The sequence below is a fragment of the Bos taurus genome, chromosome 14, assembly GCF_002263795.3.
Source record: "Bos taurus isolate L1 Dominette 01449 registration number 42190680 breed Hereford chromosome 14, ARS-UCD2.0, whole genome shotgun sequence".
In the NCBI taxonomy this organism is placed as follows: Eukaryota; Metazoa; Chordata; class Mammalia; order Artiodactyla; family Bovidae; genus Bos; species Bos taurus.
The window spans coordinates 31,098,368-31,118,197 of NC_037341.1; the positions used below are offsets into that span (position 1 = coordinate 31,098,368).

The 19,830-nt window shown below is 39.9% G+C and overlaps 1 protein-coding gene, 1 long non-coding RNA gene and 1 other non-coding gene across 5 annotated transcripts in view; 1 reads left to right on the top strand and 2 right to left on the bottom strand.

Moving 5' to 3' along the window:
• MCMDC2 (minichromosome maintenance domain containing 2) overlaps positions 1-4,245 on the top strand; it is a 47,449-nt gene extending 43,204 nt beyond the window's left edge. For both annotated transcript variants that reach the window (XM_025001829.2, XM_059874423.1), the window contains one exon: positions 3,883-4,245. In XM_025001829.2, coding sequence (XP_024857597.1) covers positions 3,883-4,049 — 167 coding nt within the window. In that variant the 3' untranslated portion in view covers positions 4,050-4,245. The remainder of the gene's footprint in view (positions 1-3,882) is intronic.
• Positions 4,246-6,223: 1,978 nt separating this feature from the next.
• Positions 6,224-10,442, bottom strand: LOC100847363 (uncharacterized). 2 transcript variants are annotated; one of them, XR_811148.4, is made up of 4 exons: positions 10,071-10,442; positions 6,896-7,003; positions 6,580-6,645; positions 6,224-6,402 (listed from the first exon to the last, which is right to left on the bottom strand). It is a non-coding gene; the product is annotated as an uncharacterized lncRNA (long non-coding RNA). The 2 variants fall into 2 exon arrangements; XR_811150.4 differs by having other exon boundaries at positions 6,580-6,648.
• On the bottom strand, positions 6,719-6,805 carry LOC112449624 (small nucleolar RNA SNORD87). Its single transcript, XR_003038225.1, has one exon. It is a non-coding gene; the product is annotated as a small nucleolar RNA SNORD87 (small nucleolar RNA).
• Positions 10,443-19,830: the final 9,388 nt, after the last annotated feature.

Sequence of the window (19,830 nt, forward strand, 5' to 3'; positions counted from 1 at the left end):
CAAAAGCTTTGGCCTAGTCAATAAAGCAGAAATAGATGTTTCTCTGGAACTCTCTGGCTTTTTTGATGATCCAGTGGATATTGGCAATTTGAATTATTATGAGACATTAATTTTGATGAGATACACCATCCTTCAAACATTGGTTCTGCTAACATAACAATAAAACAGCCAGTTATTTTACCAGGAAAATGGTTTTTATTCAGGAGCAGGAAAGAATTGCAATTCAGGACATCGCAAATCTGGTAAAGCAAAGAAAAAGAAACTCTTCTATAGAGGAGAAAAACAGTTGGGAGGGTTGTAATAGAAAGTCCATTGGAGAAAACTGGGAGTTCCAAGTTTAGTGTCTTTTCATTAGCTACATTGTGACAGTCTCTCTTTGGCAGAAGCTGTTGCCAGGCAAGGAGAAAAATCTTTCAAATCTTCTTCCTCCTGCTGGTGGTACTAGAGTAGTGTCACTTCTTGCTGGAGATGCAAGGTTTGTTTCTTCCGGTTGGGATCTATATTGATGTTGAGAGGTACCTGTATGAGAGCTCCCCCTTCTGGTCTCACGACTCCAATTTAGTGAGATTTTTACTCTATTTTCAGTTCCAGCCCTGGGCAATGAAGTATTAACACCGACTTTTCTGTGTGTATATATTTAGTGTTTTAATTTGCTTCAGATTCAATTTATAATAATTTTTCACAGACATCCATTAGAACTTTGTTCTTATCTAAATCAAGAATTCTTAACCTAGGATCCATGGATACTGAGAGAGTCCTTAGGGGCTTGTGAATCCCTAAGCTACATGTGAATTTGTATATGTATTTGCTTTCTACCTTCTTGCTTAGGAAGAGGAATCATTAAGTTTTATGGAGTATGTCTTAGAGTTTCATGACCCTCAGAAAATGTTAATTATCATCCTGAATTAAGAACTTCCCTGGTGGCTCAGACAGTTAATAGTCTGCCAGCAATGCAGGAGACCTGGGTTCAATCCTTGGGTCAGGAAGATTCCCTGGAGAAAGAAATGGCAACCCACTCCAGTATTCTTGCCTGGGAAATCCCATGGACAAAGGAGCCTGGCGGGCTACGGTCCATGAGGTTGCAAAGAGTCAGACATGATCAAGCAACTAACACATTCACTCACTGAAAATCATTTGTTCCCAACTAGCAATAAATAAGAATATGTATTTTTATTTGTAATTTGCTTTATCTTTACACTCTTATTCTATATTTTAAAATATACTTGATAAAATTTAAGACATTATGTACTATTAAGAAAAAATGCTGCCAATTTTACTAAGACAAACTATCACCATCAAAATGTTAAGACAAAACTAGATTTCAGTAAGAAGATAAAAATGTATGTTTTTGAATTTAGGAAATACGGTACTACAATGTTCAGGACTCCTGTCACTGAATATGGCTATTTTCACTTGATAACTATTTGTCAAGACTTTATTGAAGCATTTAAGAAAGCTTTTGTTGAGGGAAATAAAGCTATGTGAAGTTTTTCCTCTAGTTACTTTTTGTTTCCATAATGAGTGTCAGTTAGGTATATTCTTTTTTAAGTCTTAAGCAAAATGATGTTAAGAAGTCCGTAAGTGTTAAAGATAGGAAAATAAGCCCTACTCAGCGATGTTTTTCTTGGATGAAAAAACCAATACCTGTGCTTGTGAACTGGATTTAGGAGTTGGGGCAGTGGGGAGAAGGAAGAATTAAAGAAAACTCTCAGGTTTCTGCCTTGAGCAATTGAGTGGATCATGTTGCCATTTACCAAGACTAGAAAGAAAGGCTTGGGTCCAGTTGTTGTTGTTGCTGTTCCATCCCTAAGTCAAGTCTGACTCTTGCAACCCCAGGGACTGTAGGATGCCAGGTTCCTCTGTCCTCCATTCTCTCTTGAAGTTTGCTCAGATTCATGTCCATTGAGTTGGTGATGCTATCTAACCATCTCATCCTTTGCTACCCCCTTCTCCTTTTGTCTTTAGTCTTTCCCAGCATCAGGGTCTTTTCCAATGAGCTGGCTCCTCATCAGGTGGCCAAAGTATTAGAGCTTCAGCAACAGTCCTTCCAGTAAATATTCAGGGTTGATTTCCTTTAGGACTGACTGGTTTGATTTCCTTGCAGTCCAAGGGACTCTCCAGAGTCTTCTCCAACACCACAATTTGAAAGCATCAATTATTTGGCACTCAGCCTTCTTTATGATCCAGCTCTCACATCTGTACCTGACTACTGGAAAAACCATAGCTTCAACTATATGGACCTTTGTTGGCAAAGTGGTGTCTCTGTTGTTTAATATGCTGTCTAGGTTTGTCACAGCTTTTTTCCCCAAAAAGCAAGCGTCTTTTAATTTCATGGCTACGGTTACCATCTGCAGTGATTTTGGAGCCCAAGAAAATAAAATCAGTCACTGCTTCCACTTTTCCCCCTTCTATTTGTCAGGAAGTGATGGGACTGGACGCCATGTACTTAGTTTTTTGAATGTTGACTTTCAAGCCAGCTTTTTGATTCTCCTCATCAAGAGGCTCTTTAGTTCCTCTTTGCTTTCTGCCATTAATGGTATCATCTGCATATCTGAGGTTATTGATATTTATCCCAGAAATTTCGATTCCAGCTTGTGAATCTTCCAGCCCAGCATTTCACATAATGTACTCTGCATAGAAGTTAAATAAGCAGAATGACAATATACAGCCTTGTTATACTCCTTTCCCAATTTTGCACCAGTCTGTTGTTCCATGTTCAGTTCTAACTGTTGCTTCTCAACCTGCATACAGGTTTCTCAGGAGGCAGGTCAAGTGGTCTGGTATTCCCATCTTTTTAAGAATTTTTCAGTTTTTGTGATCCACACAAAGGCTTTAGCATAGTCAGTGAAGCAGAAATAGATGTTTTTTCTGCAACTCTCTTGCTTTTTTGATGATCCAGCAGATGTTGGCAATTTGATCTCTGGTTCCTCTACCTCTTCAAAACCCAGCTTGTTGGGTCAAGGGTGGAGAATCAAATTATAGGTACATGTTTAAGACATCCTAGAGAGGTATCAATAGACAGATACAATAATCTGGGGTTTAGAAGAGAGTTTTAAACTAGAAATATAATTTACGTATCATCAGTACAGAGATGGTACTCAAAGCCATGGAGTGGATGAAATCACTGAGAGAGAGACTATACAGAGAACCACAGGACTGCCTTTGAAGAATTCCAGTGTTTAGAAAAGGAGTTGAGGGGGAGGAGCTAACTCATGAGACTGAGAAGCAGTTGTATTAGAGAAGTCAAGAAAAAAGTCTTTCAATAAAGGAGTGGTCAACTGTATCATGTGTTGAGAATTTGAAGATCAGATTTGGCATCTAGAGGTTGTGGACGGTCATGGTTCGAGCTGTTTCAATGGAGTTGGGATTTAGGTGGGGTACAAAGTGAGGCTATGGAGATAGCACACACAAACTTTGAGACGTTTGACTATGAAGATGAAGAGAGAAATAAAGAGTATTAGCTACAGAAGGTTGTGTGGTCCAGGAAGGGATTTTTATAAGATGGAAGCTAATAGTTCATATGATGTGCAGTAGAAAGTAAACTAATGACACTATAGAAAGAAGTGTGAAGTCTTTAAAAAGGTGAGAGAGGATGGGATCTGGAGCATGTGTGAAGGTAAAGGCCTCGGTCTGAGGGGAACAGAATGGAATATAATAGTCACTGTGGGGTAGGGGGGGAGATAAAGTGTGCTAGAAGAGAAACAGGTTTTTCAGGCAGTGCAACTGCCCATTTGAGGCTTCTTTATTTAAAGTGAAATCAATACCAATTATTGTTTTTCTGCCTAGCAACCTAATGCAGGCATAAACTTTTTTGTTGAAAGTATGCCTTCACATTTAGCATTTGAAGTATTTCTCATTTTTACTTTTTCCTTCTTCACTTAGGGGCCGCTGTATTTTGTGTTGCTCCAAATGCAGTGTTTCCATTTGAACAGTATAATGAAGACTATTTAGAGCAAAGGGATGTCTATCTGACTGAGTGCCAACAACAGCTCCAGCAGTTTATTGCTACATATGGACCTGGGACAGCTATTTTTGCTAGTGATGAATAGGCAGTGAGGAAACTTTTTTTTCTTCATTCCTTTTTAAGCAATGGAAAAAAGTGTGAATGATTTAAGTGATGCTTCAGGCAATCTTGTGTGTACATACATTAGAATGTACCTACATTGTGTAGGACACATTAGAATGTCATCTTAAAATATATTTCTTCAAATTGCTAATGGAATAAACACTAATCCAAATCTCAAAGCCAGCAGCAGCAATTTATGTTAGGAGAATTTTATTAAAAGAAAGAACTTCTGGTTAGCCTAGTATACCAGTGACCCACATATTAAAATATAAAGAATGTTACAAACTAAGAAATGGAAAAAAAAAAAGGTAAGTTTTGTGTTTTTGTGTAGTTCCCCCTATTTGTCTCAAGATGGCAGTAACACTTTAAATATTTACAAAGTTAAAACCATTTTTTAAAAATTTGTGAACTTGACAAATTGATGGGTAAACAACAGCATTTATATAACCAAAAGCCTTCAATTTAAGAACTTTCCATGCTTTACTAGATATTGTCATGTCTATTACATTGTTTTAGAAACCCTAATTTTAGGATAAGAAAAAGCTTTGGAAATTTTCCATTTTTAAACCAGGTTCAATGAAAAAAAAAAGTTACACTGAATTGAAGAGCAGTAATTGGCTCCTTAAACCCAGTTGCAAGATACCAAAATGCAAACAAACCAATTTTCAAACCCTGTCTTCATTTTTAGAGGGACGGTATCTACTCTGAAAAGGTAGGGACATGATGAGAAAATATACTTATAAAATCCCCCAAACCTTTTCATTTTCCAAAGTTTTAGTAAAAGACTACTCACTAAAAAGAAAATGTCATCACAAAATTGCCACCTTATCAACCAAGACACTATCACACATCAGTTCTATAGAAATGGGTACTTCATGGAGTTTAACCATGAAGGTAGTCTCTGAGACTCTAGACTCTCTAGACTCATCATTTATTATTCTACTTCCTAGCCATTCATTCAGCTGTATTTATTGAATATCCACTAGTGCCAGAGACTATACAGTGTTTTCAGAAGGCAAGCCTCGTCTTTTAAAAAAATGTATTATCACAAGTTAAAGCCTTTACTTTGTGGTTTATGTATTTAGGTTTGTTTTTTGTTCCCTATGAGATGAAGGCAAAACACATTTCTTTATAAAACTAGGATCTATAAAATGGCATCCTCTTTACAATTAATTGTGAAGTGTTCAGATTCTGTTTATGAAAAGGACTAGTATCAAATACAGGTGAAAATGGTTTTCAAATGTCACCCCTGATGGGAAGGCATTATAAAGATATTGCTGTACACTTTATACTGATTTACCAAACTGAAATTATAACCCTGATAAAAGCAAGGATTTTATGTACTGTGGGACACAACAGGGGAAAAGCAAGATTCAGCTAAATTTAAACCATCTTGGTAGGATTTCAGTTGTTTTCAAATTCGCATGCCCTGGACAGACTGGACTGTCACTACTTGCTTAATAATTGAGCATATTATTATGTATACTAGAATTAGGAAAAATTGCAATTTTCCTTAGATTAACTCCCAGATCCCTTTTTAATTCATAAATGTAAAAGCAAACCAAGAATAAAATTAAAATTTAAAAAAATCTGTAGGTCACAGGTGAAACCTTTACTTGTAAGGTATCATTTAAGGAGTTGAGAAAATTTCAACTAGTGTACCCTTGAACACAGGTTTGAACTACATGAGTCCACCACATACAGGGTGGGTTTTTTTTTTTCCAATAAATACATACTACGCTATACAATCTACAGCTTACTGAACCAGAGGATGTGGAAGCTTGGATACAAAGGCTGGACTATAAGGCTATACTTGGATGTTTGATGCTGAGATGTTTAGTTGGCGCCCCTAAACCCCTTTGTTGTTCCAAGGGTCAGCTGTGCTTGTTTTTCAGATACACAGAGATTCTCAAGGGGGAGGCCCTCGTAGTTATCTAGTACATAGTGATTAACCTCTGCAGAAACCCCCTAAGGCAAAAAGGGTGAGTGAAAACTGGAGGTACTAAAAATGTCTCCCCAGCTGCCAGCCACCTGCCACTTCAAAAAGAATCACTATCCAGAGGAGCTGGTTACTGACAAGAATATACTATCCCTAAAGTACTTTAAAAACAAGTCTGACCAGTAACTATGAAAATAAAGCTATTTAAAGACCTGATATATTTTAAAGAGAACAGACTTTATTGCCCAGCAATTAAAATTATTGGAAGATGTACTTTTCTCCATAATTTATTGTGAGATGAACATTAAATACAATTTTAATTTTTGTCACTTGCTTTAATGCACGTCTTCTTGAACAACTCTTCATTTTTCCTTCGAAAACGTCGTTTGCCACACCTCTGGGGAAAAATCAGAAACCAACAGTGAAAATCATTCCATACTCAAAACTTGAAAGTCATACACCTGACACACAAAGGCACCTTCAACAGGAAAGGAAATGTCCTCAGCTTTCTGGAGTTTATCAGATACTTTCAAACTGTCAACATGTGGCTGCGGGACAAATCGTAACCACTTACTTGAGGTAATGAAGAGTTTTTAAGCACCACTGCTAAGCACTTGAACATTCATTTGCAGGTACTTATCTGCTGAAAAGAAGAGTTCACCCATTTTAATAAAAAACTGCATTAGATTTGAGTAATTCACATAATATATATTACTGGCATCTCAGTCTTAAAGTTATTTCTTCAAAGATACCCTCAGCTGGGTAAACGGCAAAAAGTAACTTGTCATCACTGTGCCAGTTATTAAACATTTTGGTATTGTGCCTCAGGAACAATACCACAAACACATAAAAAAAAAAAGCACACAACTTAACATTATAACTTTTCGTACCTTGTTACATGTGCAGCGGTCCTCCTTGTGTTTTCACAGCCATCTTCTGTGACAGGTTTTTGGAAAACATTTATCACAATGATCTTCAACTCATAGGCACTGCTACACCTAAAAATTAAATATATTTCATCGTGAATTCTCATTTGCACTTGTATCTGTTTGGCATCTTATATCTAGTATGGACAAGTAGGCTCTTTTCCCCATACTCATCAAGAACCATTTAAGAAAAAAAAGAAAAACTTACAATCTTTCTGACTCCCAATCAACTTTTAATAAAAACCACTAACAAGTGGAGTAATTTTCTGCTGTTTAACACATCTCTGAAGGGCTGGAAGAAGCACAAGCTGGAAGAAACATCAAGATTGCCAGGAGAAATATCAATAACTTCAGATATGCAGATGACACCATCCTTATGGCAGAAAGTGAAGAGAACTAAAAAGCCTCTTGATGAAAGTGAAAGAGGAGAGTGAAAAAGTTGGCTTAAAGCTCAACATTCAGAAAACTAAGATCATGGCATCTGGTCCCATCACTTCATGGCAAACAGATGGGGCAACAGTGGAAACAGTGACAGACTTTATTTTGGGGGGCTCCAAAATCACTGCAGATGGTGACTGCAGCCATGAAATTAAAAGATGCTTATTCCTTGGAAGTAAAGTTATGACCAACCTAGATAGCATATTGAAAAGCAGAGACATTACTTTGTCAACAAAAGTCTGTCTAGTCAAGGCCATGGTTTTTCCAGTAGTCATGTATGCATGTGAGAGTTGGACTGTGAAGAAAGCTGAGCGCCGAAGAATTGATGCTTTTGAGCTGTGGTGTTGGAGAAGACTCTTGAGAGTCCCTTGGACTGCAAGGAGATCCAACCAGTCCATTCTAAAGATCAGTCCTGGGATTTCTTTGGAAGCAATGATGCTAAAGCTGAAACTCCAGTACTTTGGCCACCTCATGCAAAGAGTTGACTCATTGGAAAAGGCTCTGATGCTGGGAGGGATTGGGGGCAGGAGGAGAAGGGGACGACAGAGGATGAGATGGCTGGATGGCATCACCGACTTGATGGACGTGGGTCTGGGTGAACTCTGGGAGTTGGTGATGGACAGGGAGGCCTGGCGTGCTGCAATTCATGGGGTCGCAAAGAGTCGGACACGACTGAGCGACTGAACTGAAAGGAACAAAAGAATGTGCTTGCTGCTTAATTATACTTTTTTTGGTAATCAAAACTGATAAGGCTCCCAGTTTAATACCTATAATGACTTGGGCATGTCTTGATACCTTTAATTGGTTAGGCCCTAATAATTCCATAAATGATTTTTCCAAGCTGGAAATGGATTCATTAGCATAGGTAAAAATGATGGATGTATTTATGATGTTCTTTTACTGTGGCAGCACAGATTTTAAGACATGATGGTCCTAATGAGTACCTAACCACTGCTTTTCTGTCTCAGAGCTTGACATGGATGAGGTGAGCCAGGTTAAAGGTTAGATATAGAAAAACACGTGTGCAGACGTCTAACTAAAAACATTATTATGGCAGCTCTAATATAATTTCAGACCAGAGATACATGATGTTGACATCATTACTGGACACAGTCCTGTAGAATTAAGTCCCAAGTTGCCTGAAAGCATATTTACATACTGCAAAGGGCACGGTCAGGGCCACAGATCATATCCCCTAGAACCCCAAGAGGATAAATCATTGAACAGACAACTACTGGAAATGATTTATGAGGACATAACAAATGCTGGGCCTTGCAAAACAATTTATCACTTTCAAGTCTTGAAATGCTGAGATATTTCACATAATATTAGGAACACAAACTACTGGTTATGAATATTTTCAACTTGGAAAACTTCAGTTTAATATATGATTCATAACACTTCTGACAACTACATACAAGTTCTATTTAAGGCCTGAAACAACCAACACTTAGGGATATGTATGTATAATACTGTTATCCACTCTACTCCCCTCAAAAAAAACCAAGTTTAGACACAAAATCCCAGATGATGGGCACCTCAGGAGAGAAGGAATGTGAAAGGGAAGCAAATGGATGTTATGGTATCAATAATATTCCAGTTCTTAAATGGATCACTGGACTCTTGTGTGTTTCTTATGCTTGTGTGTGTTAGTTGCTCGGTCGTATTCAACTGTTTACGACCCCATGTACTGTAAGCCGCCTGGCTCCTCTGTCCATAGAATTTTCCAGAGAAGAATACTGGAGTGGGTTGCCATATTTTACTCCATGGGATATTCCCGACCCGGGGATTCGTTACCACTGCGCCACCTGGGAAGCCTTAATTATTCTTAAGGACTTACATAAATTATCAAAATTTTAATCAAACGGTTATTTTGTAAAGTTTTAAAAAATTCCAACACTTAGCAATGAAAATAGGGTTCCAGTCACCATGCCTCAAAAAGAATGGCTGAAATGCCAAATATAAGTTACTTCAAGCCATCACATTTGCCCTGGTCAAAGTTAACTGTTGGAATTGTTTGAGATGAAAAAACATGTATTTCAAGTCGGGGGGAGAGAAAAAAACAAAACACCTGACTATAGTAAGTCTCATCGACGAGTACTTACAACTGTGCTTTTAAACAGACAAAAGGTCTTCCAGCTCTTGACCAGTTTCTTCTGTATCAAGTTCAGAATACACATCTCTACGTAAATCCAAGCATCTAAGGCTACAGCCGGCATTTATAGCCCAAGGGTCTTCTAACCCCTACGGATTGTTCTGCAACTTCAGTGCCACGTCTCTAGAGCCTATTTACAAAGGAAGATCCAGGGACAAATGCCTACAGCGCGCCACTGCGCAGTGCCCAGAACTCACTGTTAGCAGGTTAACCGTGCGCGTTAAAAAGTTTTAAAAACAACCAAGAAGTCCAGCCAAGTCAAGACTGCCTTAAGATTTAAGAGGTAATCCCTTCCCCCTTTACAAAACGTTTCCTTAGAAAGGGTAAACGAGCGCACATTTAAGGGGCCCCGAAGCCGAAAGGCCGCACACAAAGGTTTACTTGGGATACAAAAGGGCTCCGGTCGAGGCCTGGGCTGGGCGCAAGGCCACCCGCCTCGGAACCCAGAGAATGGCAAAAGGCCCTTCGTTAGTATGAGCTGATAACAGTCGAAATCGGCTTTTAGTAACAAGGGTCGGCTAAAACTCACAGGTCACGGTTACTCACAAAATGCGATTGAGCAGAAGCACGGAGGAGAGCTCGAGGCGGCGTCAACCGGGTGGGGGAGGGGAAGGTGGCCTCCTGGGATGACTTGGAGGCCTAGGCCGCGCCGACCGCTGGGCTGTGCCGGGCAATGGACGGAGGCCATCGGGATGGGGGGCCCCGGGGCGGAACGCACAAGGCGGAGTGGCCCGAGGCCGACTTATAGACTCTGGCACGGAGTCGGGTTCCCGGGAGAAATAGAAAATGATCTAACTCCGCGGGGACTTCCCCCCTCGAAGAGCCGGGAGACGTGTCCGCGGGCGTTGCCGCCACTCCCGTAAGGCAGACGGAGCCTCAAAGCCCTTCCTTCTCCCGCGGCCAAGCGGAAAAGAAAGCGCCACGGCCCGGCTTGGCGCTCCGACGCTCCAGGCCTGGCCCCGCCCCTTCCGGGCCTGGGCCCCGCCCCTCAGCCGGCGCGTGTTTGCGGTAAGGCAGTTTACACCGAGAGCTGAGTAGTGCTTTTGGGATTTCCGCATTGGCCTTTAGGGCTGCTGAGGACCTCATTCTGAGCTGGTCTGTAGACAATGTGATTAGTCTACCAGTTTGTAATGGATCCAAGCAACCAGAAAATGCTAAAGAAAAGAAAGTTCCTCCCATTCCTGGTTTTCATTTGCTTGGTCTTTTACTTCCTCAGGTAGTTCAGTACTTAGAAAAGTGGTATTGGAAACCCCGATATAGAGTAAGAGTACCCAGAATCGACCCGTTAACACTCACAGAAGAACTTGTTACCAGAAAAAAAGCTGTATAGTCCTTTATATTATGACAATAGTTACTGTTGCTAATTTTATTGATAATAATAGTAGAGGGTGAAGAAAAAGCATTTATAAAACACTTGCCTTGTTTATAAACTTACCATTCGTTAGTTTTCGTGATTTGCGTTTTATTACGCTTGTTTTTCTCAAGTCTATTATATCTTGAATCTTGACTTTATAGCACTAGGCTTTGGTAGAGACAGGCTGATGATCTTGTCAGAAAGAATGCACATGAAAACATATAATTAAACAATAATCAGTAAAAGACACATCATCTCTCCTTTGAAAACTGGAAGTTGATTACATATTTTACATCGTTTAAGATATCAAGATGGAGTAACTATGGTGTCAGGCATTCAGAATTGAGCCAGGTGGACATAGTTGGGTGTGGTTTCAGACATATTTCTGCATCAGGGAGAAATTGAATTTTCTGAACTGTGTCAAACTCAGGACACCACCTGCCGGTTTCAAAATAATAATGTATTAGCAGCAGCTAGCTACAACTTTATAGTTTCAAAGGTTACCCCCTATCTTTCTCAGCTATGTATCATTTCAGTCCCAAAGCAATCTTTGTTTATCAAGCACTCTTCAGTTCAGTTCAGTTCAGTCGCTCAGTCGTGTCAGACTCTTTGCGACCCCATGAATTGCAGCATGCCAGGCCTCCCAGTCCATCACCAACTCCCGGAGTTCACTCTAACGTCCATGGAGTCGGTGATGCCATCCAGCCATCTCATCCTCTGTCGTCCCATTCTCCTCCTGCCCCCAATCCCTCCCAGCATCAGGGTCTTTTCCAATGAGTCAACTCTTTGCATAAGGTGGCCAAAGTACTGGAGTTTCAGCTTTAGCATCATTCCTTCCAAAGAAATCCCAGGACTGATCTTTAGAATGGACTGGTTGGATCTCCTTGCAGTCCAAGGGACTCTGAAGAGTCTTCTCCAACACCACAGTTCAAAAGCATCAATTCTTCAGCACTCAGCTTTCTTCACAGTCCAACTCTCACAGCCGTACATGATCACTGGAAATACCATAGTCTTGACTAGATGGACCTTTGTTGGCAAAGTAATGTCTCTGCTTTTTAATATGCTATCTAGGTTGCCAACAAAGGTCCGTCTAGTCAAGGCTATGGTTTTTCCCGTAGTCATGTATGGATGTGAGAGTTGGACTGTGAAGAAAGCTGAGCACTGAAGAATTGATGCTTTTGAACTGTGATGTTGGAGAAGACTCTTGAGAGTCCCTTGGACTGCAAAGAGATCCAACCAGTCCATTCTAAAGGAGATCAGTCCTGGGTGTTCTTTGGAAGGAATGATGCTAAAGCTGAAACTCCAGTACTTTGGCCACCTCATGTGAAGAGTTGACTCATTGGAAAAGACTCTGATGCTGGGAGGGATTGGGGGCAGGAGGAGAAGGGGACAACAGAGGATGAGATGGCTGGATGGCATCACCGACTTGATGGATGTGAGTTTGAGTGAACTCTGGGAGTTGGTGATGGACAGGGAGGCCTGGCATGCTGCAATTCATGGGGTTGCAAAGAATCGGACACGACTGAGTGACTGAACTGAAGTGAACTAGGTTGGTCATAACTTTCCTTCCAAGGAGTAAGCGTCTTTCAATTTCATGGCTGCAGTCACCATCTGCAATGATTTTGGAGCCCAAAAAAATAAAGTCTGACACTGTTTACACTGTTTCCCCATCTATTTCCCATGAAGCGATGGGACCAGATGCCATGATCTTAGTTTTCTGAATGTTGAGCTTTAAGCCAACTTTTTCACTCTCCTCTTTCACTTTCATCAACAGGCTCTTTAGTTCCTCTTCACTTTCTGCCATAAGAGTGGTGTCATCTGCATATCTGAGGTTATTGATATTTCTCCTGGGAATCTTGATTCCAGTTTGTGCTTCCTCCAGCCCAGCGTTTCTCATGATGTACTCTGCATAGAAGTTAAAGAAGCAGGGTGACAATATACAGCCCTGATGCACTCCTTTTCCTATTTGGAATCAGTCTGTTGCTCCATGTCCAGTTCTAACTGTTGCTTCCTGACCTGCATACAGGTTTCTCAAGAGGCAGGTCAGGTGGTTTGGTATTCCCATCTCTTTCAGAATTTTCCACAGTTTATTGTGATCCACACAGTCAAAGGCTTTGGCATAGTCAATAAAGCAGAAATAGATGTTTTTCTGGAACTCTCTTGCTTTTTTGATGATCCATCGGATGTTGGCAAGCACCCTTACTTCTTGCCAACTCCAGTCCTAATTATTGACATACAATTTATGTAATCTATGTGGTTTATGTAATTTATAATTTATGTGGTTTTCTGCCTTTATGAGCTTCCCCCACGTTTCAGTGTGGCAGAACATAATTCAGGTGCTTCTTGGAGCTCTTATCTCCCCAGGCTGCAGTCCCAACACACCCAAAATGAACACCTCTTTATTGCTGCCAGATCTCTGTTCTTGGAATTCTTGGGTAACAAATCCTAAAAAATTGATACAAAATCCAGAGCAGGATATGTTTGCCTCAAAGAAGCATGGTGTGAGAATCTAAACCTAGCAAAACAAATTGTGATTGTGTGACGTGGCTTCAGTCATGTCTGACTCTTTGTGACCTTATGGACAGTAGCCCATCAGACTCCTCTGTTCATGGGATTCTCCAGGCAAGAATATTGGAGTGGGTTGCCATGCCCTCCTCCAGGGGATCTTCCTGACCCAGGGATCGAACCTGTGTCTCTTAAGTCTCCAGCATTGGCAGGCAGGTTCTTTAGTGCCACTTGGGAAGCCCTGTGAATATTCTTAATCTTATTGAACTATACACTTAAAAATTGTTAAAATGGTAAGTTTATGTTATGTATATTTTATAACAATACAACTAAAATTTAAAAAATATTTTAGAGGAAAAAATTTCTGCACTTCACATGACTCACCTCACCTTTTGTTGCCCCTCTCTTGCTGCACACAAATCACCCTGCCCGACTCTTAGTTTTTAGAACGTGGCAAACAACTTTCACATCTCAAGGCGTTTGCTCTTGCCTGGAATTCTCTTATCCCAGTTTTTTGAGTGACTAACTGCTTTTTTTCATGTTAGCTTCTAGGTCAATTTTTCAGTGAGGCCATACTTGCCCTTACTATCTAAAGTGTGGTGGTGGTGGTGGTGGTGGTTTAGTCACTAAGTTGTGTCTAACTCTGGCAGCCCCATGGACTGCAGCCTGCCATGCTCTGTCCATGGGATTTCCCAGGCAAGAATACTGGAGTAAGTTGCCATTTCCTTCTTCAGGGATCTTCCCAACCCAGGGATTGAACCCAGGTCTCCTGCAGTGCTGGTAGAGAATCCACATGCAATGCAAAAGACCCCGTTTTGATTCCTCGGTTGGGAAGATGCACTGGAGAAGGGATAGACTACCCACTCCAGTATTCTTGGGCTTCCCTGGTGGCTCAGCTAGTAAAGAATCCACCTGCAATGCGGGAGACCTGGGTTCAGTCCCCGGGTTGGGAAGATCCCCTGTCCTGGAGAAGGGAATGGCTATCTACTCCAGGATTCTGGCCTGGAGAATTTCATGGGCTATATAGTCCATGGGGTCGAAAAGAGTCAGAAGCAACTGAGCAGCTTTCACTCACTCACTTCTACAGTGCAAGAGATGTCCTTCACTGCAAGTGGATTCTTTACTGACTGAGCCACTTATTTAAAGTGGGTCCACTGTAAAACATATCCTTTTCTGTTTCCTTCATAATCTGTAGTTACATAAAAAAAAAAAAAAGAAATTCTATACTTTTGCTGCCCTCACTGAAATATACATTCTGTGAGAGGAAACATCTAGTCTGTTTTGCTGACCATTTTATTCTTAGTACCTAATATAGTCTCTAGCATTTAATTGAATTAAATGCTATTTAATTGAATTAAATGCTCTAGCTATTGATTGAATAAATAAATGGATCTGTATTTGCTGATTTGGAAATTATTTCAAGATATGTTAAATTTTAAAAGCTAGATGCAGAAGGTGTTCAGTAAAATCCTATTTTTTCCTAAATAAAAAGAACATGCATTTATTTAACTATAGATTTTTTAAGAGGTTCAGAAGGAATGTTGGCAATGTATGTCTCTAGTTGGTTTTGGAGGGAAAGTGATTTTTTTTTTGTATGCCGTTCACTACTGTTTGGATATTTATTGTGTGTATGCAATTTTATAATTAAAGTAAGTTGAAAAATTATTAAAATAGTACATTTTCTCTTCTGACTGCAAAAATATACCATTTCTATTTGCCTCCTTTCTATTTGAAGATCTGCCCCCTTTCTGTTTGAAGATTTGCCCCCTTCAGCCATCATTCCCTTATTAACATCATGACAAGTGTTCAGTATTCTCCAGCAAGGAGCACCATCTTAGGGGTTGCCAGTCTCTAGGTTGCTGAAGTGAGTTAACGCTGCCAGTTGCAAATACAACTAAAACCACTTCCAAGGGAAAGTTTCATGGTTTATATGACATGTGTGTGCACGTGTGTTCAGTTGTGTCCGAATCTTTGCAACCCCGTGGACTGTAGCCCGCCAAACTCCTCTGTCCATGGAATTTTCCAGGCAAGAATATTGGAATGAGTTGCCATTTCCTCCTCCAGGGGTCTTCTTGATCTAGGAATTGAATCCACATCTCTTGAGTCTCCTGCATTGGCAGGTGGATTCTTTACCACTCTGCCACCTGGGAAGCCCTAAATATAACGGTTTATCCAAATGTAACTTTTTAAAAAATAGCTATTTTTTGACAGTATAACTTGGATTATCTTAGAAAGTTTACATTTGGTAGACATATATGTGGATTCAGGGCATACAGGGTATTATTTCCTTAGAAGCTGTCAGAATCTATCGTCTGCACTTCCACATGTAAATCTCATTAGTAAATTAATACATTTGGCCTTCAGTCCTTTTTCATATTAGTGAATGACTCGGAGAACCTGGTTCCCCTCGATGTTTGCAGCAGAAAATGAGGTTGGAACTGGGAGGAAGTGGCTATAATAACCATATGCTTGTGCTTTCCCTGGCTCAATGGTAAGCATGTCAAAATAGAGTTAAGCAAGAGAAATGTAAATGACCCTAGTCATAACTGCATGACTTTCATATATATGATCCTTTTACCTCCGGCAAGATTATTTTTAAACATAATATTGACATTAAGATAATCATAGCATTTATACCTCTCGTCAAGGTTAAAGTTCTAAATCTGTGAAAAATACATTAAATTGTCAGAAAATAGGACACTGATCTGAATGAAAGTTGATTCTTAAACACTTGAAGTACATGAACTTTACTGAGATAATTTCAGTGAAAATTACCTAAATTACTTACGATTTTTGCCCGGATCTAAAATAATGAGTGGCTTTAATTGTCAGTGTGAGACTCTAGGGTTTTCCTTTTCTGTTTAAAAATTTAACTTTTATGTAAGGCTTGCAAACAACTACTTCAATCCTATGACAAATTTTGAATGTAATGGAGTTAAAATTTAAATTATTCAAGCTGACCAATGGGACCTAAGGGGAAGTCTGCTAGGGGAATTCAGGGAAAGTTTTGTTCTTTGATGAAAAGGAACATGTGGGAAGAAGCAGCTTTTATCCCCTACATATGATCACCATCGATCATTGGTGAAAGAATTCCTGGCATCGCCACAGCTCTTGTTAAATGAGGGGAGCTTCCGTTGATGGCAAAATGGGAAGAGAAGGAACCAAGCAACTTAAAAATAGTCAGCAAGTTAAGCAGCCAGGAAGCCTCTCCAGCTTCTTCTTATGTGAAATAATATACTTTCCTTACTGTTTAACAAAAATTATTTGAGAATGACTACATAGAGAGTAGAGAATGTGGAAGTAATTGAAAAATTCAAACTAAGGTTAAAGTATGATGTTATTGTACCTCTGTGATGATCTAATATGAATTATGTCCTGAAATTAACACCCCATTAAACGTAAATACAGTGGAGATTCTGAATGTTTTTTCCTATGATGTCTCCTTGTACTTAGGCATGAGTTTCTCTATGTCTGCTGGTGTTTTGGTAAATAAGAGCTCAAAACAACAACAAAAGAGTAAAACCCAACTCCCCCAAACAAAACCCTTATCTGTAGCATTTTCAGATATCCATGCTGTTAACTGGGCCTCCCTGCTGCCGCAGCAGTAAAGAATCCGCCTGCAACGCAGAAGATGTGAGTTTGATCCCTGGGTGGGGAAGATCCCCTGGAGAAGGAAGTGGCAACCCACTCCAATATTCTTGCCTGAAAAATCCCATGGACAGAGGAGCGTGGCGGGCTACAGCCCATGGGGTCATGAAGGAGTCAGACACGACTTAGCAACTAAATGACGAAAATAACAATGCTGTTAATATATCACGGTGATTTCAAGCTACTAACAACTGGCTCACAAGATATCTGAATACTTGAATAATTAACAACTAGCTTTCCTGACATACCATTGTCTCTAGAGGCTGAACTGCCGGGTTTAAGGATCCAAGGATAAATTCATCTTCATACTTAACAGTCAATTGCTTTCCAAATAGTTACTCTATACCCTTGTCAAAACTTGCTGTTTTCAGAATTTAAACAGTTCTGTCAATATGATAAATATGAAATGGTGTTAACTGTTATTTTAATTTGCACTTGCTATGAGGTTGAAAAGATAATTTTATAAATGTTTTGTTTTTCCCTTTTTTTCACATTTTTAATCATTTGGGTTTTCTTTTCTATAAATCATAGCCTTCACAGCTTTGCCCAGTTTTTTTTACTAAAGTATCTGTAATTTAAAAAATTTGATTTATGGGATTTCTTTCTATATTCTGGATACTAATCTTTTGTCAGTTAATAGTCACATGCACTGCCAATAACTTTTCTCTGTTTTATTTTTTAGTTGTAGTTATGGGGTTTTATGTTGTTTGGAAATTTGTACTTTTCTTTCTGCTTATGAATAGCTCCTTGATACCCAATACCGCTGCATTTCTATGCAAGATTTATGGCTACCCTTAAATCCAAATCCTTTAATGTACATTTCAAAGCCTTCCTTCATTTAAAAATTGGGAATAATATAACTTATTCCTAAGATTTTTGTGAGGAATAAATGTGATAATATATGTGAAACACCCACCCTTCTTCCCCAGGCACTTTCTTTCAAAGCAGCACATTCTTTTCACTTGGTTTTTCCTTTAACTAGAATGCTCTTCTTGTCCCTCTTTGCCTTCTCAGGAACGCTTCCTTGATTTCTTAAGACTGGGTCAGGTTCTTTGTTACCATCCTGTATCCATCCCCAGCCTTCTTCCCTGATAGTGAAACCCTGATTTTGTTTGTGTTATATGCCTGGTTCTAGGGCTAAGCCTCTTGTTTCAATCTGTTTGCTTGCTTCCCCAGCCTCCTTTTATCTGTTTCTATACGTCAGAGGATGAAAGGCTAAGTATTATATAGCATTCCAAAACTCTTCAGCAGCTTAGATTCTGGATGTGAATTAGGTCCCACCAATGAAACACACTTGTGTAAAACCCAGATTCTAAATTGAGCTACACGAGGAGAAAAGCAAGCTGTGAGACATCCATTGTGCTGGCCTTTACACAGCAAAGGCTGTGCGCTTCTGGAGTCAGTCAGCTTCCACTGGGCAGGCAGAGTCCAGGTTGCAGCAGAAGGTTCAGCTGCTTTGGCAGCCAAGTTCCATGGAATGACTTAGGAAACTGTTCCTAGAAATCCAGCTCAAGTTGGTTTCATCCCAGTGATGAAAGTCAGTAATTCCTTGTAAGAAGTCTGACTGTTTTTAACTGAGCAAGAGCAGATACCATTCCAAACCCAGACTGATAGATACACCTCCCTTACACCTAGGGGTGACCTTGTAACTCACTTCTGGCAAAGGAGAAATATGTAGAAGCTTTGGCCCCTGTAAATTTATCAATTTACAAAGTCATCTTACCAGCCCTGGACCTCCTACTTGTAGATTTCTTTTACAGGAGAGAATAAAGCCCTAATTTATTGAAGCCAGTATGGTTCAGACTTTCTAATTAGCAGCTGAATGCAATTCCTAACTGATATGACAAGCAGTGAACAATGCATGCCATAGTATTAAGAAAATATTTGTGGACCAACTGATGATTGATGAACAAAAGCACTGAAGCATGAAACAGCTCTGTGTGTGTGTGTGTGTGTGTGTGTGTGTGTGTACTATAACCTGAAGTATAAAATGGGTGGGCTTCCCAGGTGGCTCAGTGGTAAAGGACCCGCCTGCCAATGCAGGAGACACAGAGATGATGATTGATCCTTAAGTCGGGAAGATCACCTGGAGTAGGAAATGGCAACTCACTGCAATATTCTTGCCTAGAGAATCCCATGGACAGAGGGGAGCCTGGCAGGCTACAGTCTATGGGGTCACGAAGAGTCAGACATGACTGAGCACACAGGCACACACACACACACAAAGTGTAAAATAGGCAGTCGTAGAGGACTGTGGGCAGTGATATAGACAGAGGTTTCATAAGCCAAGTTAAGGGGTTAGACTTGCTTTTACACAATGAGGAACCATTGAATGGATTTGATCACGTACATCACATCCTCAGGTTTGCATTTTTGGTAGGTTACTTGAGTGCAGCCAGTACAGAAGGCAGGGGAAACTTTTAAGTATACAGATGATTAGACAAAAGATGATGAATACCTACAATAATTATTGTTATATATTTTTAAAACTGTGTATCATTAGGCAAATTCTTTAATGTAGAATTGCTAAGTCAGGGTATGTACACTTAACATATTGAGAGAGAGATGGTGAAACTGTGTTTAAAAAGCTTGCAGCCATGAAATTAAAAGACACTTACTCCTTGGAAGAAAAGTTATGACCAACCTAGATAGCATATTCAAAAGCAGAAACATTACTTTGCCAACAAAGGTCCATCTAGTCAAGGCTATGATTTTTCCACTGGTCATGTATGGATGTGAGAGTTGGACTGTGAAGAAAGCTGAGCACTGAAGAATTGATGCTTTTGAACTGTGGTGCTG